At 40.7% G+C, this 25,670-nt stretch overlaps 2 protein-coding genes across 3 annotated transcripts in view; one reads left to right on the top strand and one right to left on the bottom strand.

Annotated features, from left to right (window-relative positions):
* The window catches only part of lrmda (leucine rich melanocyte differentiation associated), a 270,361-nt gene extending 259,956 nt beyond the window's left edge, over positions 1-10,405 (bottom strand). The window contains exons 1-2 of the mRNA XM_044046513.1: positions 10,327-10,405; positions 9,144-9,244 (exon numbers count right to left, since the gene is read on the bottom strand). Of these exons, the coding sequence (XP_043902448.1) occupies positions 9,144-9,244; positions 10,327-10,356 (131 nt within the window). The 5' untranslated portion in view covers positions 10,357-10,405. The remainder of the gene's footprint in view (positions 1-9,143; positions 9,245-10,326) is intronic.
* Positions 10,406-15,871: 5,466 nt separating this feature from the next.
* LOC122781446 (zinc finger protein 503) lies at positions 15,872-18,530 on the top strand. 2 transcript variants are annotated; one of them, XM_044045091.1, is made up of 2 exons: positions 15,872-16,673; positions 16,995-18,530. In XM_044045091.1, exons 1-2 carry the CDS (start codon positions 16,365-16,367, stop codon positions 18,432-18,434), a joined length of 1,749 nt encoding a protein of 582 aa, XP_043901026.1. In that variant the 5' UTR covers positions 15,872-16,364; the 3' UTR covers positions 18,435-18,530. The 2 variants fall into 2 exon arrangements, with proteins under 2 accessions (XP_043901026.1, XP_043901025.1); XM_044045090.1 differs by having other exon boundaries at positions 15,875-16,688.
* The last annotated feature ends 7,140 nt before the right edge of the window (positions 18,531-25,670 follow it).

Raw genomic sequence — 25,670 nt, 5'->3', positions numbered from 1 at the left:
CCCGGTACAAACGCTATCTCACCATAAACCACTGGGGGCAGAGACTCTTAAATATCACCAAACATCTGCACAGACAGAGGAGATGAGAGGAGCGTTTGGTCTCGTCGCTCACACATTCACTGCGCTGTCAGCTAATGGAGCAGTCAGCGGCTCGCGGAGGAGCGGCGGCGATGGGGAGTCGACGCGTTTATCCAAACACGCGGCCGGCGTTTAATGAGTGAAAACAGAGAATAACAAAACTGTGCCCAAACCACTGCTCCTTGTAGTTTCCCCAGCACAGTCGTGTCAGCAGCAACCCGACATGAAACGTGCCGTCACTGTTTCTTATCTCAACGTGTCCCTGGGTGGAAAAGTGAGGCAACAGCTCACTGATGTCTTGCAGCCTGCTCTGACCATTAAAACATATTTCCATGCTGATGGATGTCAGATGTAGCCTCAAACAAATAAAAGCCACAGCCCAACTTTTGATTTCTGAGCACCATCCAGAAGAAAAGTACAGTTTTCTAAACTTATTCTTCACGGAGGAAAATATATAGAAGAATCTAAACAAGATCAAAAATAACCATTTAGGAAAGTGGAGAAGAGGAGTGAAGCCAGGTGAGTGCGCACGCAGGCTCGTTTGATCCGTATCACGGTCTCTGGGAAACACGACAGTCGGTGGTTTTCAGAAGTGAAAGCTGTGAATGATGTGAGTTAGTTGATCCAAAATGGAAACAGGAAATGAGTTACAGCTGCGCCGAGAATGTGGCACAGCTGTCCAGGACCAGAGACGGTTTGGACGGAAAAGGGAAAAAAAAGGAGGATTCACCCAGGAACTGTTCAGGGCCTGAGAATGAAAAACGTAATTCAGTTTAAAGTCACAGTACGCGTCACAACACGGCTGCCAGGAAAATCCATTAGACCAAAGATTCACCTCACGTAACCTATGAAAGCTTTATCTCAGCATTAGACTCACTCTCTCACACCAAAGTCCACAGAAACACACAGGAGTTACTGATCCACTGTGAAGTGTTATTTATTGAAATACTACGTTCAGTTTAACCTCAGTGACAGAAACTGACCACACGAGGCAGCAGAGAGCAGCAGCTTCTGTGTCCCTGTGAGCTTAAATCGCTGATTTTCTCTATGGGGTTTGGTGCGAGACGATGGACATTTTAAAAACGCCAGTTTCCCACTGAATAAGTCGTCTAATGACACGATAAAGTGGTGAACACATGATTAAGATGGTGTTTAGATGGTAGACAATTCCATGAGGTGCTCGGGAACAAGAACCCAGGTTCTTACCCCAGTTATGGAGAAAAACGCCGTAACGTGACAAATACTTACATTCACTCCATGAGTTTTAATATCATAATTATGACTTTGAGTCAAACGTTCAGCATGTTTTCACTGAACGCGCACCCGTCTGGATTATTGCAGAACTGTCCCTTTAAAAACTGTGTCAAACTGTGATTGAACCTGACTGGAGTCACTGTGGTTAAAAGACGATCAAATTACGGCCCTCGACGTCTTTGCCCAAACGTAAACTTCTTTCAGCGATCGGGAGACGAGCCGCTTCCTCTAATAACAACTTCCAACTGCGTTTACGGTCGGAGGATTTATTCATCCTGACGACGTTTATCACCAAGGGAAGAAAGAAATCTAATTCAAAACATGGCAGAAACAGCAATCATGCTCTAAACTCTTGGCACGGACTCGACTCGTGGATCTGTCTCTGCTTTTCACCCCTGGGCTTTTTTCTCTGAGAGATTGAAAACCATTGCGACCAAAAATTGCCGAGACTTCACCGAAGGAAGCTCCTTTGTTCTTCTTCCAAAAACAGGCTCCAAACCCACCTCCTCTTTTCTTTTTTTCCATTTGGGACGCGGCCAGGAAGTAGAAGTACGGCTGCCGCTCTGGATGCTCGAACCTATAATGTGTTCCATGCCTTCCAGTTGCTTACATCATCAATCTGGGAGAAGGGTGAGCGTGATTGGGGGGAACATAAACAGGATTTGAATTATGGGTTTGAAAAAACGTCATTTTTGTTTAGTTAAACGGGGGAAAATGCTTCTAATCATTAACCAGTTTCCAAAAACAATCTGGGTTGAAGAAACGGTCCAGGTTTGACTGTGCTAAGCGCTAACTAGCTGGGGGATGTTTGGTCTCAAAATTGGGGAATTTAGCAATTTCACAAAAGGCACACTTATCTTAGCATCTATAATATCTTAATAACGTGTTTATTACTTAGATTTTTTGGAATTAGAAAGTGAAGTTTGTAAATTGGTCAATCTCCTGAACCAAATCCCATAGAGAAAATCAGCATTTTTATCTGGTGAGAATATGAGAATATGAAAAGTATTAGTATTTTTCTAAATACTAATACTTTAGAAAAACAAAGGTTTTCAAACACAGAAGTGACAAAATAACGCATTTGAACTTAGTGATGGAGGCGACAGTGGCTCAACGACTCCTGTGAGTCGGTGTGTTAAAATCGTTGCTTTTCTCTATGGGGTTTGGTGTGGGAGGATAAGCGTTTCACAGAGTGACACAAACTTCAGTTTCCAGTCACAAAAGTCCATCTAACATATCCCTAAAACGTTGTAGAGTTAAGATTATAGAGTTTATATTAAGTGATTATTTTTTAATTGGCTTAAATCAGTTTTTTTCCTGATTAGCACATTTTTGTGAAATTTAGACAAAACCACATTAACGATACATATAGTCAGAAGATGCAGTAAATACATCCTTTAGTCCACATTTAAAATGACTGGAGCTCATACATCCACACTTCAAAAACCCTTAACTATTCCTTTAAATTGCAGATGTAGGACTGAAGAGTCCAGAATCTGCTTCACAACATCAAAATAATTCCCGCACATCTTCAACTTCAAGCGATAATCTGGTTACTGTCGGCCGAGTGCCAGTCCTAATCATCTCCACGTTAATGCTCGCTTAAAATTACACACCCTCGTGTCAGGACCCGCGTAAACATTAACTCGACACCAAATCGTCTACTTACTAAACATGTCACTAATTAATTATACATCAGACTTTTTTATCTCCCTCTCATATTATTTACATGGTGTTTCAGCAGAATCCGTGTAATCCTGCTGTAAAACTATTTAAAAAATGTCATTAAATATGCACCAGAGTGGAGATCTTAAGCCGGCGTCGGCTCCAGCGCGGCACAGTGGATGTTTACGCAATATCAAAAAAAAAAAAGCCTGAGCTGAGCCGGTCAGAATGAGTAAGACATATGGACAGTTTGTTTTTCACTCGCCAAAACAGAGAAAGAGGGAGTTGGGTCCACTTGGGCCCCATCACGTCAAATCATAAAGATCCATCACACCGACTTTGTGCTCTGCTAAAACACTGAGGAAACATATTGTAGATTTTAAGAGGCTTTTTTTATTCAGCCAGACCGTGTACTAAAACTAATTGGATTTCTGTCAATGGAAAAAACTATTTCCCTGGGACAGCTTTGAAGTGGATAGCTCCGACAGTCGGACGGTGCCACATGCCAAGCACCGCGGAGGGAAATTTAATCGCCGGTCAACATGAAATATTAAAATAGTATGGTATCACGCTCATTATGGCGCAGCCAGGCAGTAAATGACGCTATATTTAGTGGGTGATAATTGAAATCGTAGCTGCAGTCATTACCACTGACAAGTCTCTAAATAATACCCAATAAATCCTGTCCTTTTTTAACATGACAGCTGAGAGAAGAAAGACACAGAATCTCTTTTACTTTCTTTCCTCTCCACAAACTCGTCTTTCGCTTCCTCTTAAAGCCAATAAAATGTCAGATCCTTTTTATTCTCCTCCTCCTCCTCCTCCAGAGCACGTTGGCTGCATGTCAGAGCGGCCGCCGCGAGCTGGAGGCCTGTAAATCTGCGGCAGAGTGGCACACCATCCGTCTTCAGACATACAATCAAAATAAAAGCTAAAAAAAACTGCAATGGCGTCGCTGCCTGGTGTACTGTGTATAATGTGGACAAAGAGGAAGAAATACAGATGTCGACCACGAGCTGGAGGAAGACGAGGGTGAAGGTTGTGGGAGTGTCGAGCGTTAGAGACTAAAAGCACTGATGAACTTCCACGTGCACCGCGAGCATGAAGACAACTGCGTCATCAAAGAGCGTAGGACAGCGCAGGGGTGAAGTGGACTTCTGCCACCAGTAGGTGGAGTATTGAGCAACAGAAGAAGTCGTCGTCACCACGACTCCCTCTGCTGTGAGCCAACAGCATCGTTCTCTTCTTCTTTTTTGTTTCATTTCACATTAAGAAGGAGCTGGTGTGAGTGAACGCAGCCTAATAATGTCAAAGTTTAATTCAGGCCTGATCTCACTGGACATCACGACTTCACCGTCTCATTTGTCTTTGACAAAAAAAGCTAGAAGTTAGGGATTTTCCCAGAATCCTGTTCTACAGGTCGTAAGATGATGGTTTTAATTCAGTCCGATTTTTATCACTAAACCTTTTAAAAGTTCTTCTAACGACTCGCAACGTGTGATTCTCAACAATCATCCTCAGTTTTCACGTCACAATAAAGAAAAACATGAGATACGACCTCAAAGTGGAGAGACGAGGACGGAGACAAGTCGTCCATTAAGCGTAACAACGTCGCCTCCGTCTCCACGTCACTTTCCCAGGAGTTCATTTAAAGACAGAAAAACATCCCATAGAAGGAAAATTAAAGCACTTTGTGTTTGTGTGTGTGTGTGTGTGTGTGTGTGTGTGTGTGTGTGTGTGTGTGTGTGTCCTTGATATGAATAAGTGATTTCCTGCCAGACCTCGTCGCTCTCGTCCCTCCTGGTTTAAATGTCTCTCCCCTTCATTTATGAGACACAGATCAGGTTATCGGAGTAAACAGACCTGATAGATAAAACTACGGCAACACTGTTAGCACAAACACACACTCTCTGCTCCCAGTTAAGTGATTTGAGGACTTCATGCCGCCATGTTTCACATCCTCTGCTGCTAACTGACACTTTATCTGCATAGCAGCATCTCTGCAGATTGAACACTTAAGCAAAGACAATGACAGCCTCTCTTCCCGTTGTCACTTCTCATTCTGGGATCCCGTTCAGCGGCTCTTACTGGGCTTCTGCCTCCTCCTCCTCCTCCTCCTCCTCCTTCATCAAACATCCATACTCTACCTATCTTGGATTTCTTCTAAAAAGGAGCACTTGATGCCTGTGACATTCATTTGTCAATTAGCAGGCCCCCTTCCTGTGTTGACACGCCGCGAGTTGAAAGACAGAGTGGCGCCCGTGACGAATTAAGAGAGACAGATGAGTGAGGCGCGAGCGCCGCGGTAATGCTATAATGTTCTTTAGATATGAATATGAAACGACACAGCTGACAGGCCGTACAAGGTTTTTATTTCATTTCTCAGTGTAGCGGGGCCTCCGCTACTTTGTCTCCTTTTGTTCCCTTTTCATCAGACGACTTACATCTCATTTCTGACAGCCGGGCCACATTTAGAGCACTTTCCGCTTCTAAGGCGCGAGTTAGCATACTTGATTTGTCATTAAAATGCAAAACGCCTGCCACCGCTGACATCGTCGGGGGTGAGCGCGCACACACATGCACACACACACACACACACACACACAGGTTCATCTACAAATGAACAAAGGTTCAACATGGACACGTCCATCTATAAATGTCTGTCACATTTATAGATGTCCAACAGTTCTGTTGACAGGCTTCAAACTTGGTACACTTCAGTTTGGTACAGTTTGGAATGGTAAAGACTCTACATTAGTTCAGTTAGAAGTCTTTCAACTTGAAGGCTTAAAGTTTAAAGAAAATAAACCTGATACATTCTGGCCTTTGTTATCATCTGCAAGCATCAGTTAAAAAGACGAAAAAAAATGTGTGTAAAACACTTGATTCTCCAATGACACTTAGTGGCTAACCTTTTATAAAAGGTAAAACATTATTTTACGTTTCGACAGTCGATGGAATTCCAAAATATAAAGAAAATCAAACTCCTGCAAAATCAAATAAAATCAAAATAACCAAAATCCTGCTGGGGATGCATTCAGGGAACCACGTAAATGTCACTGCTGTTGCTGCTACCTTGTGGTAATAGACTGGTAATCATATTATAGTCATAAGGTGATTTAGCAGTAAACAGTGTTTCATTTTTGAGTTAAATATTGTGCAGTTTTGTGCGTTTTTAATATTGTCATTGGAAATTGAATGTAAATCATGTTTTGAATGGGATTAGAGTCTAGAATATCATCTTTTTCATGCTTCAGACATCTTTATTCTATCAGCTCATCTGACAACATGTTCAGAATCACTTAAATCACATTTCCTCTCTGTTCTGATGCTCGGTTTTAACTTTTAACCTGTCGTCTATGTGAATAAATGCATTAAGTCCATGCCACGTGATTGGCTGCTAACATATGTGTGTTAAGACACAGTTGGACAGGTGTACCTAATAATGTGAACTCTCTCATGACAGCGTTATATATCATGAATCTTGAGTCTCCAGCACTCAGGAATGTTTTTCACAGCACTTGTCAGTCGGAGGATAACGTGTGTGTGTGTGTGTGGACGTCGTGACCTCGTCTCAGTCGCAGCAGTTGTAAACACATGCACATGTTAGTTAGAGTCGGGCGGACGTGGCCTTCAGCGTCGCCCGTGCACCAGTGTCAGACTGCGCCGCCGCGGCTAATCTGCTTATTTCTGTCAGCGCTAGTGACAACGACTCGTCCAGGAAACTGACACTGAGTCAGCGGCGACGAGCGAAAGCACTCGCATCACCTTTTAACTCACTCCTCTGTGTGTGTGTGTGTGTGTGTGTGTGTGTGTGTGTGTGTGTGTGTGTGTGTGTGTGTGCTGCTGTGTCAGGTCTGTCTCATAAATGTGTGGAGACGCGTCTCAGGAAGGATGCTGTCTTGTTGTTGGCCATTTGTTCCAGGTCAGGTGTGAACAAAACACACACACACACACACACACACACACACACACACACACACACACACACAGTGCCTACTTTACAGCCTCACAACGACGTGTTATCACTAATCTTAGCCATCCATCCACTTTCCACCACTTTATTCGACAATCTCAGCTGACGTAGGACAAAGAAAGGCGGAGTCACACCCTGGACAGTTCACCAGTCCATCACAGGGACACACATAGAGACAAACAGCACGCATGCACACACACACACATACACACAGGGAGAACATGCAAAGTCCACGCAGAATTGCCCTTGTTCCGACCAGGTTCTGAACCCGGGTCTCGTTGCTGCAAAGGCGAGATCTCTAACCACTTTTTGACAATAGCAATATTTAATCAAATCGATGCCATAGACCCATATTTTGTGCTAGTCTTGCTACAAACTAGTAGCATCCGTGGCTGAGGACACATTCAGAGACAGGTCAATAAACTGGCTTTGGTAGGACACGTTGACCTTGAGTCTACTACTACTCCACTACTCTACCCCTGGATTCCAGAAACTGCTGATCTGACCTGGAGATTCCAAGCACAACCATCTCTAGACAAGAAGGTCCAAAACAAACTATAATATCTCCTGAGAATGTCCAGATCGAAATTCTCTGGACCTCGTTCCAGAGTTCATGTGTGAAAACAGCTCAAAAAGATTTACCCAAAACATCTTGTGAAACATCTTCAGTCATTAGCTGTTGACAACTGGACAGTTTGTTTGAAGTCTGAAGACGTTTGTCCCCTCATTCATGTTCAGGACTCCTCGATGAGAGGTGAAGTCCAGATCCAATTCTCTGGACCTTGTTCTCGACAGATTCACCAAAAACATCTTGTGAAACACCTTCAGTCATTTGCTGGAGGCATCTGGACTTGCTTGAGTTAAGTTTGAAGACGTTGGACCTCTCTCCCGAGACGTCTCATCTCTTAGATGAGCGGCGAAACGTCTTCAGACTTAACTCCAGCGAGTCCAGTCGCCTCCAGCTCCCTCCTGAAGAAGACCTGGACGAGACCGAGAAGCTTCTCGTGAAACATTTACAAACGAAAAGAAAACGACCTCAGGACGCGTCTGATCTGATAATTCTGTCCGTGTTTCCACCGTGTAAAGACGCTGCGTGTCGACGGCAGAGAAGACGAAGCTGCGTGTAAGAGAAGACTTCTGCCCACCAGCCAAAAACCACCGATCAATAATCCACTGATACGAGGTCCAAACGGTGGGAGCAGCACCTCATTACTCCAGACTCTGCTCACACCCGGGCCTTTGAAGTCCAGTAATGATATCTGACGAGCCAGATTAGAGCCAACGGAAAATGAATAATGAATTAGCATCGTCAATATTTCAACATCTAAACATCAGGTCCTAAAAGTGACGGCTTCAAGGGCGAGGGAACGTAACGGCCGCCTGGATCGCTGCTCAAAAACCCGACGCGCGTGAGATTTGTTCACGTCAGTTCACATAAAGCTGTTAGCGGTAAGCACTTAGCTCCTCTTAGGTAACATTAACCAAGAGTGCACTGTTAAAAAAATGAAATCATGTAGCATTTCCAGATTAAAACAGTGGATTTCCACATTTTTCAGGTAATATTTGTTTACATTGTTGTCTTAAGTTACACATGTGACATTTTTACAATAAAAACTAGGAATAGAGGAGGAATAATGATTTTTACCGTTTGTTTTCTATTTGTATATATGTTATCATTATATTAGTCACAGTATCATTACTTTATAACTCCAATTAACTTCTCGGCCTTGTACTTTACATTCAAACTGTTTTCAATAAAGTTTTCAAAACACCCACATGTACGAGCAAAGGATTGTGGGTAATTGTCTTGCACCAATAAGAGTTTCAAAACTTCCTTCTCCTTTTTTCAGAGTCATGAACGTGGAGTTCACGGAGGACGAGAGAAGATTCTCAGATTAAGTGAACATGGATGCTCTCAGATTAAACTGTTATTGGATTATTACGTTACTGAGTTTCAAGAAGGAAAAAAAAAACCTGGTTCTTCAGAGGACGACGTGACTTTAATAAAAGTCACAACTCAAACTCTTCGTCACTGACATTAAATATCATGATGATGAGAAAAAGCAGCTTCTTGTGTTCACAGATTCTGTCTCACTGCAGATTATGGACATTTAAACACAGAGAGACACACAGGACATTATGGACAGGGACAAACACAGCGTGATCTTACCTGAGCTGGTTGAAGCTCAGATCCAGTCTCTTCGCTGAGTGTCCATACTCGTCCCCGAGGAAATCTGGGATGTCCTCGCAGTCGTGTCCGATGTAGGTAATCTGTAAAAGAAAGAACAATAACAGAGAAAAGTGTCAGATTAGAAATTTGAAAATATCCAGAGCCAAATAATCCAAACATTTACCAGAGTTTATGATTAAAATTAGATGCTAAAAACAGCCATGAACTGTTTTTAAATCACTCTAAGTTTGGATTAGAATCAGAGTTTTGGTCAAATTTAAGAAAGATTTTGCCTCTTGGTCCCCAAACTCCTTGGAGACGGCCCTGCTAAAGGCTAAAATGATTATTTTCTCATATTCATTAAGTTAAATAAATGAACAAAAAAAATGACAAACTACCATGTCTTCAAAACATATCGACAGTATTTGAAAACCATGACATAACTGTGGAAACATCAAAATAAAAGCCTTCATGAGGATGTTTCTTCATCATTGTTTCATCAACATATTGATTTGATTCCAAATGATTCAGGAATTTTCCTTCAAAGAAAACAACTTCATTTCACAAGTAAATACCATTAAATTAGAGTTATAATTGTGTATGTATATATGAGTGCATGATGAGTTTGATGACGAGCTGATTATTTAAATCAGGTGTTAGAGCAGGGAAATATTCAAAAGTTCCAGGTTTTAGTCCAGTTATTATTTTTATCACTTTTCCAGCTTCTTAAACATTAATATTTTCTTTAAGTTTGGTTTGAGGACATTTGAGAACATCGTTATTTAAGGTTTGAGAAACATTTTTCAACATTTGACATTTTAAGGATCATAATTACACGGGGGGCCCTTTTAGCCCCCTGACCCATGAAATGAACGTGCACGGCCCTGGTATTTTATGCAGGGTTTTTTGCAGTTCTATGCACTTGGTCACGTGTGTACTGACGATTACATGTTTATTTATCTCCAAATTCTTGCAGATAATCATAAAAACAAAGAGCCTTTTGAGTTTGAGAAGCTGCAGCAGCAGGAAACTGCACAACTGAAAGTCACGTTGTCGGCAGAGTCACATGACACCGCGGCTGCAGCAGCTGTGATGAGGACGACGATGATGAAGAAGATGTCGAGAGAGAATTTAAAAAAGTACAACTTTCATACAAGATGAAAAGAGACGAACGTAAACTCACCTGAGTTCCGTTAAAAGCCGCTGACGCCATAACTGAGTGAGTGAGTGAGTGAGTGACAGCTCCGCTCTCTGCGCGCGCGTGCGTGCGTGCGTTTCTCTTTCAATTTCAATAGTTTGTTTTTGCTGTTTGAACGCAAACACTTCTTCTCCTCCTGCTGCTGCTGATGTTGACGTGAAACTGAATTGTGAGTGAGTGAATGAGTGAATGAAAAGTTGAAGCCCCGCGTTCCTCTGTCACTGACGCTCGCTCCAGCTCACTTTACAGTTTCCGCGTGCCGCCTCGATCAGCTGACCCGCTGTTGTGCGGAAGCACGCGGTCGCTGTTGTGACGTGAAACCTCCCGCTGTGAAGCAGCAGCAGCAACAGTAAGGACATGGACTCATCCAAAGAAAAGAAGGAACAGTTCTCCTCCTGATACATATGTAAATATGTCTCTGTGTGTTTTTAAAGTATTAAACAACCTTATGAAGAAAGAAGGAACACAACTCTGCAGCGCTGTAGTACATATGGCAGGCCTGTATGTGGCGCTGTAACACAGTCATAGCAATACATCAACAGTGTAGAAGAAGACACGGAGGGTTTCCTGTAAACAAGGCTGTGTCTTCATACAAACATAACCCCCAAAAATGACGACTGTAGTACATATGGCAGGCCTGTATGTGGCGCTGTAACACACTGTAAACACACTGTAAACACACTGTAAACACAGTAATTCCACAAAAACGGATTGTCCTAAACTCGTGATTATGCGACTCCAACGCGATGTTTACTGTTTATAAAACATGAGAGTGTTTTTACGATGAACGTGAGCGGCGGCCATGTTGGTAGCCTGTGTCAGGGTTTGTGAGGCTGATCCGAACTTTCACAATTGGAATTCCGACTTAACTGGAAACCTCCAGAATTTGGAAATTCCAGCTTCTGGGCTACAACTAGAATACACCATGAACAAAAGTTTTAAAAATAAATGAGAAATTTCACACATCTGTAGAATTCTAATCGGAAATTTATTTGAAATCATTTCCAAATTTATTTTGTTTTGTTTTTTTGCTCCGACTTTTCAAACCCAGCCTGGCTGTACGACTTCTTCCAGTCGTGGAATAACCATTTATACGAAATATAACAATTATTTTGTTAAAGAACTGCTGCTAATTGTTTCGACAGGAAGTGACCTGCCATGACAGGAAGTAGCTACTCTTCACGTACACAAACTTTTTGAGCTGGAAATTCCAATTTGAGGCAACGTTCCCAGTTGAAACCTCCGACTGGTAACTCAGGAATTGCGACCTCTGACAAACATCCCATAACAACAAACAGATTTGTAATTGTATTTAAAAAAATCGAAGTGTCTAAAGGTTCAAATCCCATCATTTTTGTCTTGTTGCTGCTCCGACTTTCAAAACCTAATCTGGATTAAATCTGAAAAAATGCTCCCGTGATAACCCAGAGAGCAAAAACAAACAACATTAGGGATCTTTTTTAAAAACAAATATGTGAATCATTTCTTGTAATAATCTGATTGAATCTGTTTTTAATTATTTAATTTTTTTGGTTTGTAAAACTTCATATTTCCCCCAAAAAACAGACGTTTGAAGTAAAATGTTTCCCTGTTTCTCTTCAGAGTCACGTGACGTCACGAGGGAACCTCCCACATACACGGAAAATCCCACCGAGAGAGAGAGAGAGAGAGAAAGCGAGAGAGAGAGAGAGCTTCATCTCTGTTGCTTCTTATTCTTCAGTTTTCACAGAATTTAATGAGCTGCGGGTTTTTTATTTAACGCGTTTTCTCTTCGTCTTTTAAAACTCGTTACATTGTTACATATATATATATATATATATATATATATATATATATATATATATATATATATATATATGTATATATGTACAGAGTCTATTTAAATATATAGAATAATGTGTGGTGTTTATACCGGAGTGTGTTCTCTGAGTTCAGGTAATGTCCTGTAAAAACCTCTCCTTTACTTGTTTTTAAATATTTTTATCTTATCGTTTGTTTCACGACTGTTTCTGCTTCTTGTAGATTAAGTAGATTATGTAGATTACAAATGTATGCAAATGATATATCATTAAAAAGTAAACATTCAAATTAAAGGTAATTAAAAAGGTTATAAATATGAAGAAAAGGCTCAAACGTGAACCGGATGTAAGGATGTTCAGAATTGTGATTTTAAATCAATTGAAATTTGTTTTGTTTTTGTAATTTAATGTCTTTTCTAACTGTAATCTGCTGTTTGTTTCAGTTTAAAATATCGTGAATTATCGTCTCTAAAAATGTGTTCCCATCTAAAGGCGGAATGCCAAGTATTTTTAGGTGTGTGTGTGTGTGTGTGTGTGTGTGTGTGTGTGTGTGTGTGTGAGCAGCAGCAGAGTCATCCGTCACACGCAGACAATAAAGAAGATTTCTTTCTTTCTTTCTTTCTTTCTTTTCTTTCTTTCCTTTTTTCTTTTTTCCCGGGCTGACAGAGGAAATTTATGTTTGCCCTTCTTTGCCCTAATAACTCACTGTTGTGTCACGGAGCGACAGCGTCCTCACAGAAGTGTACACACAGCCAGTTATCAATCACACACATCTTTGCATATTGTGAGATGTTCACCCCCTCACCCTCTCTCTCACACACACACACACTCTCTCTCACACACACACACACACACACACACACACACACACAGAAATTAAAGCTGCTCATATTTATGTAAAAAACACTTTGTTTATTTCTATTTTAAAAAATGTCAAATTGAGTCATTTATTTGAATTAATTCCTAAAAAGTGTGTTTTCACTCTTGTGTTTAATCTGACTTCAAATGTGGATTAAATGAATAATCTTATGATTTCCTAACTTTCATTTATTCTTTGTGTGCTGTTGAACTCTTGTCCACTCTCTCTGTCTCTCTGTCTCTTACGCGCACGCGCGGCGCGGACCTGTCACTTGGATTAGCGCAGACAGAGATTAATGGCAGAGGCGCGGGTTACGATAATAATCGTTTTGTTTGATGTGACAACTTTGATAGGCGTTGATTTACTTACAAACTGATCGGCTTTTAATTGAGCGACTCGATAAAGATGAAAGGAGGTGAAGAAGAAGAGAAGGAGAGAGAGAGAGAGAGAGGAGAGAGAGAGAGGGAGATGCCCTGAAGCCTCAGCACTGATGAGACATCACTGCGGTGAAGAGTTCAAACCTTTTTCTTTTTCTTCTATTATTATCACTCCTTCGTTCTTCTCTCTCTCTTTCTTCTGATTCATGAAAATCAATCACTTTTATTGAATGTAAATAAAAATCGAGTTGACATCGACATAAAAATGACAGGATGAATGTGTTTTTGTTCTGATTGACCTTTGTTCATATTTGTCATGTTTCTGTGTGTGTGTGTGTGTGTGAATTCTCAGATACTGTAAATGTAGTAAACAATTATAAAGTTCATATATAGCATTTCCTTATATTATGAAATTAGTATTTGCTTTGAAATTAGCTAAAATTCTAAATGACTATATATGTGTGTGTGTGTGTATAAATGTATTGTGTTGATATTCTCTGTATAGATACTTGTGAAAATGTAAAATTATGTAAATTACACACACACATCTGTCATGTCATTAATAATAAATATCACATACACACTGTGTGTGTATGTGATATTTAATGACATATATTATTATACAGTGATGTACATACATATACATGCTATAGATGACTTTTTCTTACAGTAAAAGTTATAGTGCTAACTTATATGTATAATATGTGTGTATTTCAAACATGTGGGAATAGCACAATATGATGCTGTTATCAATATACTGTTATAGGTGAAATGTTATACAAAACACTAATATGTGCTATATATTATTATTTGTATATGTTTTATGTATAGGTCACGTGGATATAGTTTTATATATTAGTTTTTAGAGATCATGAAAATATGGATTATAAATGTGCTCATTTTGCTTGTGTGTGTGTAGTTCCTGTGAAAACTCACCGTCTCCTCTGAATCTGTGTGTGTGTGTGTGTGTGTGTCTCTCTCTCTCTCTCTCTCTCTCTCTCTCTCATCATTTGTTGTGCTCTCTCTCCCGCGCGCGCGCGCACATACACACACAGGCACGTAATCAGCCGCACCATGGCTGACATAAATCACGCCGCGGATTGACAGCGGCTGACAAATAACTGATTGATTGCGGCGGAGCAGAATTGACACTTGACGGAGGGGTGGAGATAGAAATAGAAGGGCGGTGTTTATTATACTGAAAACATGTGACATTCTCATCCCTCCATCACTTCATTGGTCTATTCCTGTCAACGCTCGTCTGTTCAGGGAATTCAAAGCTGAGGCGCTTGGTTTTATGTTTGCCGGTGCGCGCGGTGCGCATTTTACGCACAAGCTCATCCATCCTCTCTCTGTCTGTCTGTCTGTCTGTCTGTCATACACACACACACTCATGTATGCATAGAATTCTTTAAAATGGTACATTCCATTTGCACTCAGAAGTCGGAAAATCCTAACAAGAACTCCCCCTTATTTCGGAATTCCAGCTCGGAGAAACCGCACCAAACCAAAGTTTGCTAACAATCGTCCACGTTTTTTATTTTCTGACATTTCAACTGGAATGCAGTGAACTCAGAGGTCATGTGACTCCCAGTTTCCGACTTCCTAGTTGTGATTGTCAAAAGGAGCACGGCATGAATTACATCACAGGTCGGAAAAGTCGGAAATGAAAGTGACGTCACCTCCGATTTCAACGGGGTTCCTTGAATAAGTGAAAATGTCAAGCTAGCCATTGTTCGCAATAACTGTCAATCACAACATTGTACGTGGGTTTTTTTAAGCAAACACAAACATCGCAACATTATCTCCACGGATATGGAACAGATATGGAATGAAGAGCTTGGAATGCCGTGTCAGGGTTGTTCAGCTTTTGTCCGACTTTCTGAGCTGGCAATGCGACTCAACACGGAAAATCCAATTTTCGACAACAACTGGAATGGACCACCAGTGACTGTTATTCTTTATTGAAGTGCAGTGTCGTGTTCAGACATTTCAGGGGCTCAAAAAGGGCACCCCTCATTATTAACCAATAAAGAAAATTCATATATGACATTACAGATTACAGATTAGGAATTATTCATATCATTATTGATATTTAAGACTAATTATTACACATTTTGAATGAAGAATTGTTGCCATGGGCGACGTAAAACAATCAAATTGAAAGGTTAGGGGTTCTCAGTCCATTAATGACAACTAATAAAATCCATATTTAATCATACATTTTTCTTTTGTAAATGGACCTTAAAGGGATTTTTATAACTCTTCTGAACACAGGGAGTGGACAAATATGTTTCCTTGATACAAATGTTACTCATTATTGATTTTAAAACAATGACTCAGGTGGTTCATGCTCACAAATTCAAAACATTTATAAAAAATAGAAGAAGAAACAGTTAACATTTTTGGTTCTGAGGTTGTTGTTTTTTAAAAGCCACCAGCTGCGCTTGTTTGGACACGCCCATGTTGTGGAAACAGCGCGAGCGTTCACACCAACCACGAGACTAAAGGCAGACTCCGCCCCTCGAGCTGTCAAACTTAGAGGAGCTCACAAAGAGGAGGACGTCACATCCCCTTGACCCTCCAATCACCTCAGGGTCTCATTTGATTGGAAGGCGGCAAAGGCTTTAATCTCGGACTAATTCAGCTGCTTTTGAAGTGAACATTTGTGCCAGTCCGTACTTGAGGAGTACAGAGCGAGGAGGCGCACACGGAGACGCACCCGCACCGCACAGCACCGCACAGCACAGCACCGCACCGCACCGGGAAAGGAAGGAAGGCGCAGCGCGCACGGTGCCAGACGCAGCCGCGCTTCGGTCTCGCCTCTGTGCGCTTTCACTTCACCACCAGGAGGATTAAATCTCCCGTTTTTTGTTTTTTGTTTTTTGTTTGTGAGGGAAAAAAGAGGCTCCACGCTCTCTTTTTTAAACCCATCTTCTTAATGAATCTGACAAAAGCGTCGCCGTTTCATTTCCTGACTATTGGGACATGATCACGTCGCCCTCGGCGTCTGCCCTGAGAAATAGTGATACTTGTGCAGCCTGGGATTCACGCAGCAGCAGCAGCAGCAGCGGCGTCAGCAGCAGCAGCAGCGGCGTCAGCAGCAGCAGTAGCAGCAGCAGCAGCAGCGTTAATATTCGGAATAACAGCATCAACAAGCCTTTTCTTCACTCCGCGCCTCCGTCTGATCCACTACGGCAAGCGAAGCGTCTTCCCATCAAGATTTTGAAAATGCTGACCGCACGGTCGGGACACATCCTGCACCCGGAGTATCTGCAGCCTCTGCCTTCCACCCCGGTCAGTCCCATAGAGGTAAGGGAGGGGGGGATTTAAGCGGCGGCGTCGCGCTGTGTTTTTTGTGCTCGTGGAGCGTTAAATGATCCACATTTTGCACCAAAAAAATTGTGTTTAAAACTCTTGATTGTTTGTGAAAACCTCGCGGGGTGTTGATGAAAAAACATCCTCTGGTTTTCACGGTGGAGCCGCGCGTAAAAACCGCTCCGCTCGTGAAAAGGCGTGAAAATATGAAGTGGATTCTGCTGATGTTTGAGTTTTTAATCATAGAGAAGTTTTTTAATCATTTATCAACACGTTTTTCTTTATTTTTATTTTTTACAGCTGGATGCCAAGAAGAGTCCCCTGGCTCTGCTCGCGCAGACCTGCTCACAGATCGGAAAACCGGACCCGCCGCCTTCATCCAAACTCTCCTCCGTGACGCAAAACGGATCTAGCGAGAAGGAATCTAAATCTGGTCCTTTGAAACTGAGCGACATCGGCGTGGACGACAAGTCCAGCTTCAAACCTTACTCCAAGCCCTCGGATAAGAAGGACGCGTCCTCCGCGGCAGAGAAGTCTGGTTTCCGAGTGCCGAGCGCCACCTGTCAGCCGTTCACGCCGCGGACAGGAAGCCCCAACTCCAGCACGTCCGCGTCCCCGATGCCGTCTGAGGGCAAGTGCGGGGACCGGGACGAGAAGAAGGACGCGGACTGCGGGAAAAACGGCTCGAACGGTGGCTCGGACGGTTCTGGGACCACGAGCCACAGCAGGATAAGCGTTAGTTGCGGTGGAATTAACGTGGAGGTGAATCAGCACCAGGAGACGACGCCCGGCTCTAAGAGCGCCTCTTCCTCGGAGTCTTCCTCCTCTGTCACGTCCGTTTCCTCCGCCTCGGTGCTCGGCTCGGGACTCGTGGCGCCGGTGTCTCCGTACAAACCGGGTCAGACTGTTTTCCCTCTGCCCCCCGCGGGGATGACGTACCCGGGGAGTTTGGCCGGGGCCTACGCCGGGTACCCGCAGCACTTCCTGCCGCACGGCGGCAGCCTGGTGAACGCGCAGCTCGCCAGCTCACTGGGCTGCAGCAAAGCGGGCTCCAGTCCTCTGGCGGGCGCGTCCCCGCCGTCCATCATGTCCGCGAGCCTGTGCAGAGACCCTTACTGCCTCAGCTACCACTGTGCCAGCCACCTGGCGGGCGCGGCCGCCGGCGCCACCTGCGCGCACGACTCCGCTGCGGCCGCGGCCGCCGCGAACGCCCTGAAGTCCAGCTACCCGCTCATGTACCCGACGCACCCCATGCACGGCGTGCATTCGTCCGCGCCGTCCTTCAGCGGACACCCGTTGTACCCGTACGGTTTCATGCTCCCCAACGACCCGCTGCCGCACGTGTGCAACTGGGTCTCCGCAAACGGACCGTGCGACAAGCGCTTCTCCACGTCCGAGGAGCTGCTCAACCACCTGCGGACACACACGGCGTTCACCGGGGCGGAGAAGCTCATCTCCGGCTACCCCGGCTCCTCCTCGCTGGCCAGCGCCGCCGCGGCGGCCATGGCCTGCCACATGCACATGCCGCCGTCAGGGGCCCCCGGGAGCCCCGGGACTCTGGCGCTCAGGAGCCCGCACCACGCGTTAGGACTCAGCAGCCGCTACCACCCGTACTCCAAAAGCCCGCTGCCGCAGCCCGGTGCCCCGGTGCCGGTGCCCGCAGCCACCGGACCTTACTACTCTCCTTACGCACTGTACGGACAGAGACTGACCACAGCGTCCGCGCTGGGATACCAGTGAACACACACACACACACACACACACACAAACACGCACACACACACAGACTGTGGAAAGTTTATAAGAATGCAAATATAAAGACTTTTATACTTTAAAGCGATTAAAATAATACAAACATCATAAAAGGGCGGGAACCGTGGACTTAACGTCACCTGTATTTATTTATGAGTCAGCTTTAAAATCAGCTGACGCGGGAAAAACGTCAAAAAGTGCATTTATGATGAAGGTGAACTCTATATAGATAACTGCACACACACACACGTCGGGGTTTCTTCATTTTTCGATGTTTCCTTTTGAAAAATTGCTATGATTGTATTTGTTCTTATTTAATGTTCTCAATGAGAGGTAAACAAAAAAAGTGATTAATTTACATGATGCATGTTTGTTTCTTAAATTTAAAAAGAAAAACAGAGGAAAAAGTAATAAGAATAATATTAATAATAATATTAATAATAACAATGATGCTGATGATAATTGTCCACATTTTAAAAATTGTTAAATTGTTATTTTTCAGGTGTTCACCTTGGAAAGAGAATTGGTATTTTTTTGTATGTATTCTGAAAAAAAATAAGAAAGAAAATTCTGTTCCGTAAAAAAAACAAAAATCCCTGTGTCTCATTTCCTCAGTGTTTTTGGGATTAAATTAAAAATGTGTTGTCTTAATTTAAATTAAGGGGATTATGGGGGGAATCTGATTGGTTAATTTATAATTTATGACGTCACGTCACCCTCTTCAGCTGTGTGTGTGTGTGTGTGTGTGTGTGTGTGTAAAACGTAAGCTTTAAAATGGACTTTAGTCAGTTTTCACACTAAAGTTCAAGCATGAATGAATGAGGGAGGAACTGTGTGTGTGTGTGTGTGTGTGTGGGGAGGTATACCAAGGAGAATTTGTAAATGGGTGAATTCAGTTTGCTGCTGCGTGGATTTCTCTCTGTAAATTGTTGATAAAATTATTATTTGTTGGACATTTTATTTGCGTAAAAATAAGTCATTTTTGGGGGAACAACAAAAAGAGGAATAGCTGTTTTTTTCCTCTGGGTTTAAAATCACGTGAACACAAACAGGAAGTTCGTGTGTTTAATTTAATTAAATTTAATTTAATTTAATTTTCCAGATTTATGACAGGGTTATTTTCATTTTTACACAATTGTCTTTGTTATTGTTGTTTTATTTAAGTTTAATGATCATTATTCAAACTTGTATTTGAACATTTCAGCCGTTTAAAAATCCACACACACACAGCGCGTGGTTTATACTGCAATCATAATAATATCCTTTATTTCTTTTCAACCAAATAACAATTTAACATGTTTATGTTCTGTTCTGAATGTCTTTGAAAACATTTGTTTTATATATTTAAACTTAATGAGGAAAAATTTTAAAAATCACGCAGTCAGATAAAGTTAAATATTAAATCATTGACCGTGAAAACAATCAAAAATAATTAAAAACTGAGTTTGTATGATCACATCTAAGCCGCTGTGACGTCATTTTGAGCGTGTGAATTGTCGATTGAGTCAGTTTTTATAGTTAATTATGTTGAAAAATAAAATCCCTACGCAGTGAACGCGGTGGGGAGGTTTATACAGAGACGTGTGTGTGTGTGTGTGTGTGTGTAAAGGCCCCACGCGCGTCCTAAACTGATGTAATGACGGTGAAAGGGAGCAATTTCCATTTTTACCCACATCACGGTGGCTGTGCTCGGAGCTCGGAGGTCCCCGGTGGAAGGCAATTTATCATCATGTGCCGCCCCGCCCCCTCCTTCTCCACCCCGGTCCTGTCAGTGCAGGAACAGGCAGGCACATGTGTGCATGAATTACCCACAGCCTCACCCTCACCCCCACCCTCCCTCACCCTGACAGAGAGAGAGGAACATGTGGGATTAGAGTTTATGAAAGTGTGCGTGTGTTCACTCGCTCACTCCATCAAAGCCTGGAAATCCTCACGTGCAACAGGCAAAAAAACAAACTCTATTATATTATATTATAATTTAATATTTGACTGATTGAATCGGATTTAAAGGTGCAGTATGTAGAATTCAGCAGCGGTTCATGTTGTGTTTTTGAACCTACTATAAAAACATACAAATAAAATCCTTTAACATAAAATTAAAATTAATTCCCGGTTATTAAAAAAAATACAATTTTTTACTTTAATTTGCTTTAAAGAAAAAAATGAATTTAATTGTTTTTATTATTTATTAATAAATTAATTTATTAATATAATTGTATGCACTGCACCTTCAATAAATGAATCAGCTGACAGGACTTAAAAAAAACATATGCATTTGTTCAGTTAGAAGTTTTAAAAAGGTTTGTTTTAAAGTGTTTGTAACTGGTGATTATCCTGTTTCAACTCAGAGAAAACCAGTGATTTTAACATCACAGCACACATGTCGATCCACTGCTGCTGCCTCAGTCACCAAGTTCACATTTGTTATTCTGTCACTTCAGCTTCTCAAGTCCTTGGTTCAGATTTATTTAAGTGACACAAAGTGACCACACGAGGCAGCAGTAGACCAGCAGCTCCTGTGTCCCTGTGACCTAAAATCACTGATTTTCTCTATGGGGTTTGGTGTGGGAGAGTGAGTGGTTTACAAACTTCTGTCTCACAGTGAGATAAAGACGTTTTAAACCAGTCAAAGTGTTTATAAAGATAAAGTACTCAGAATATGATGATATTTACTGATACTAATCATATATTTTATAATTACTGCAGTTCCTGTGACACCTATGATTTTAATTTAACAGCCTTTTCAAAGATGTTTAATGAATCAGAACTTCATTTAATGTGTTAAATGTGTTATTGAAATGATACACAATTAACACATTTATTTAACAGGATATCTGATTATATACGGTGTAAATGTTGTACCAGCGACTTTTACTTACACCTTGTTAATGTGATATAGGTTAACCTGCTCGTTTTTAATTATTACAGCCAACACGAGAGCGCGTGACACATGTTTTTTTACGAGATCTAAAGATTCCACTTTGCACTTGTTTGATAACGTCAGCTAGAGTCTGTTCTTTGATTTGAAATATTATGGCACTTTTTCTTCTCCATCAGTGATAGAATCTGGTGTTTTTTATTTCCTGCTCTGACGACGTTCAGCTGAGCCGATACTAAAATGTGACGTCATTGAAGAGTCATGAGCGCGACACAACAATCGCAGCCGACAGCGTCCAACTGTAGATCAGTTAGAAAGACTTAAAACATCATACTTGATGTTCCAAAATCTATTTAGTTCCAAAATCCATTTATAATTCCAAAATCCATTCATAATTCCAAAATCTATTTATAATCCCAAAATCCATTTATAATTCCAAAATCCATTTATAATTCCAAAATCTATTTAAAATCCCAAATCTATTTATAATTCCAAAATCTAGTTATAATCCCAAATCTATTTATAATAACAAAATCGACTTAGTTCCAAAATCGATTTATAATTCCAAAATCTATTTAGTTCCAAAATCTATTTATAATTCCAAAATCGATTTATAATCCCAAATCTATTTATAATTCCAAAATCTATTTATAATTCCAAAATCTATTTATAATTCCAAAATCTATTTATAATCTCAAAATATACTTATAATTCCAAAATCTAGTTATAATCCCAAATCTATTTATAATCCCAAAATCGATTTATAATCCCAAAATCTATTTAGTTCCAAAATCTAATTATAATTGCAAAATCTATTTATATTCCCAAAATCTGGTTATAATCCTAAAATCTACTTAAAGTTCTACTTAATTTATAAGTGACATTGTATGATGGAAAAGAGCCGTTTAGTTTCATTAACAAAGCAGGTTCCATTAAAGAGTTCTGTTCACTTACAATGCTTTCAGACAGACATGGTTCTGGTTCTGGAGTCTCAGAACCTCGGTAGTCTCAGGAGAACCAGCCTGTGTTCACACGTCTTTAAGAGGAACCAAAGTGGGAGGACGTTAATTGGGGTGACTCAGGTGGACGTAAAAACAAACCTGGCACCCACTGATGATGTCATGTGTGTCAATTTATTTACACAGTTTACATTGTTAACAACCAGGAAACTATTCTATAAATAATAATTATAATCATTTTTCTGAATGAAAAGACCTGACAACGATCTGTGGTCAAGAGAAGATGATTCCAGTGTCTCTTTAGTTTGTGACAGGACAGGTCAGGTGAGTCCAGGACATGACTCACCCACTCACTCACTCACTCATTCACTCACCTCACCCTATATTTAACCTGACTGAATTGGCACCACTAAAGCCATCGTGTGTGCGTATGTGTGTGTGTGTGTGTGTGTGTGTGTGTGCGTGCGTGTCACGATCAAACACACAACAGATGATTATGTTTTGATGAGTCAGCACTTTGTTCTTTATCAGACACAAGTTTCAAAATAACATAAGATAAAAATAAAAATAAAAATATTGATGGGAAAAAAGAAATCTAATGATGACAATGAGGATTAGAGTCATACCGTATGTGAACTGAGATTAAATTCATAATTATGAGATTTCACAGAATTGCACAATCATGACATTAATCTAATTAATCTTCTTTTTTAGTTTAATCTCAGAATTCAATTTTTCCCTCAGAAGTCTGACTTAATCTGAAAATTCAGGTACATATTCATTTGTGACCATGATCCTCTTTTTTTAATCTGATCTCAGATTTTTTAACTGAAAGTTTATCCAACCGCTGCTTTTTTTACAGTGCACACCCTGGTTGTTTTTATTTAGTTTCACATAAAGTAATAAATAATTGGTTTATCTGATGTTTTTTTCTCTGGTGTCTCATGGACACTCCCTGCAGGAGACATCAAATGCTATAGCGTGTTAACTAGTTATTAACTCTGCATCCAGACCTGGGTTTATGTAGTTAGTGAGCATGTGAGTCATGGTAATTGGTGGCCCACGCCCACATGGAGATGACAACATGATGTGTTCATGCTGCCATGTCAGGCCAGTGACACATCGGGGTTCACCTCATAAAAGACGAGAGACGGGCCCGGAGACGGTGATTACGCGGTGGACCAGAACCCGCGACTGTCAGGAAATTTAAAAAAGAGTTTATTTCAAATGAAATCAGATTTAGTGTCTGTGACGACACGCACTGAGAAAGCAGTGCTGTAATGTAACAAAGTACAAATACTTTGTTACTGTACTCAAGTACAAACCTCACATATCTGTACTTTGTTATTTATATTTCTAACATGTTTTACTTCTAGCAAATAAAACCAGAAGAAGAAGAGTTGGTATTATGGGCTGTATTTATATAGAGCTTTTGTAGTCTTGCTGAGCTGCTTTACACTACAGTTTCACCCATTCACACATCTTTCATAACCCATTCACACGCTGCAACATCTGTTCAAGGGCACATAGACGAGCAGAGCCAGGAAGTGAAAGATAAAATACAATTCTGCATAGCCTGAAATTAGCAAAACTAATGTCACATGTTTTGTTGTACACAGTAATGACATAGTTTTATTTTATTTCAAATTTTATTTCATAAAATGTCTTACAATTCGCACAGATTGATAAATATACGATAACAAAAATAAAATGTTCTTATTGTTTTGATCGTAGACTGTATTTAATCTTCAGGGTCTTTCTTGTGAAGCCAAATAGGAAGTGAAAATATAGATAAATAATAGATAAACCAATTATTTATTACTTTATGTGAAACTAAATAAAAACAACCAGGGTGTGCACTGTAAAAAAAAAGCAGCGGTTGGATAAACTTTCAGTTGGGAACAAAAATTTAAACCGTTTTCATCCAAACTTAGGTTTAAAAGTTATGTGACATTGACAATTTTTGACAAAAATTAAAGTACAGTATGTACACTGTAAAAAAAGAAAACGGTTGCGTTAACTTGAATACTTAGTCCAACACACAATTAAAAAACGAACTCACTCCCTTTAAACAGAAGAAATCTGTGACAGAACCAGACTCAAACATATGTCGAAATAAAAGAAAATAAAAACAATAAAAATAAATTTAACAATAACTTAGTGGAGTGTCTTTTTAGTTTAAGTTTAGTTTGACTTTCTGATCAACTTAAGTTTTTGCTATTTTCAGGTATTTTAATGCAGAAAAGTATTATATGTTTAAGTTGATTATATAATGTAATTCAAATAGGTGCTTGTTTATTGCATAAACATGTCATTTTCCAGCTCTATTACTCTGTAAAACACTGTAGTTGTTTTAAAGTGCTTTACAAATAAAGTTGGATTGTATTATTTTCTTTGTAGCACAAAAGAAGAAATTCTAAGACATGATTGATTAAAATAAAAAATCAAATGCATGTGAATACTTAAATAATTACGCCATGACAGCACACTTCACATGTGTTTGTGCCGTTACTCATTGTTAATAATTTAACATATTTTTCTTTATATTGCTGATGATTTACTCGTACAGACTGAATTGGAATTAAAGAACGACATTCAAAAGCTGTACAGTTTCAAATCTTAATAGGTAAATCATATATTAAGTAAATACAAGGATTTGTATCAGTTTTTTGTGAGGGGACATTTTTGTACTTAAGGTGACGAAAGTAAACTTTTAAAATTTATATGACTCATTTGTGAAAGCATGCTTGTAATAATGGAACATATTTGTCTTTACATCGCAGATAATTTACTCGTACAGAGTGACTTGGCATTAAAGAACGAATCATACAGTGTTAGCTCAGTTTAGTGGTCGCACTTTATACGTCTTTTATCTAATTTAAGGACCCACTTCAGATCCAGAACTTTCTGTATATGAGGGTAAAAAAAAAAACCGCTGCACTGTGATATTCTCCAGAGTTTCCTGGTATATAACACTCGTGTGATTTATGAGAGCTATATTTATCACATTGATATAAACTATTCAGCTATTACCAGCCTCAACATTACGCCTGCAATTCATTCATTCATGTCAGTGAAGCCAAAACAATTCCCTCCCCTCCAACAAACAACAAACCCCCAAAAAACCAAACGACTTCTCCAGCAGCTGCTGTCGTGCACACACACACACACACACAGGTTCCAATAGAGACTTCTCCAAGGAAATAATAGGAGCTCAGCTCATCCACATGCAGTAAGTGATGATGCTGCGATGTATCACACATTGATCTGAGCCGGGCGTTCGTATTAAGAGGGGAGTGCAGGAGACTAATGGGCCTGACTGGGAGACAAATTGGGGCAGACGCGGCCGTGACACAGCCGCAGGAAATATGGTGGCTCACATCACTT

Source organism: Solea senegalensis, linkage group LG15 (assembly GCF_019176455.1).
Source record: "Solea senegalensis isolate Sse05_10M linkage group LG15, IFAPA_SoseM_1, whole genome shotgun sequence".
Classification (NCBI taxonomy): Eukaryota; Metazoa; Chordata; class Actinopteri; order Pleuronectiformes; family Soleidae; genus Solea; species Solea senegalensis.
The sequence above is the reverse complement of the archived record's forward strand: the minus strand, read 5'-3'. Positions and strand labels throughout refer to the sequence as shown.

Bases quoted from the DNA above. Each gene is read 5' to 3' on its own strand.
- LOC122781446 (XM_044045090.1), top strand. From the start codon at position 16,365: ATGATCACGTCGCCCTCGGCGTCTGCCCTGAGAAATAGTGATACTTGT. The intron at 16,689-16,994 runs GTAAGGGAGGGG...TATTTTTTACAG, and splicing joins CCCCGGTCAGTCCCATAGAG to CTGGATGCCAAGAAGAGTCC.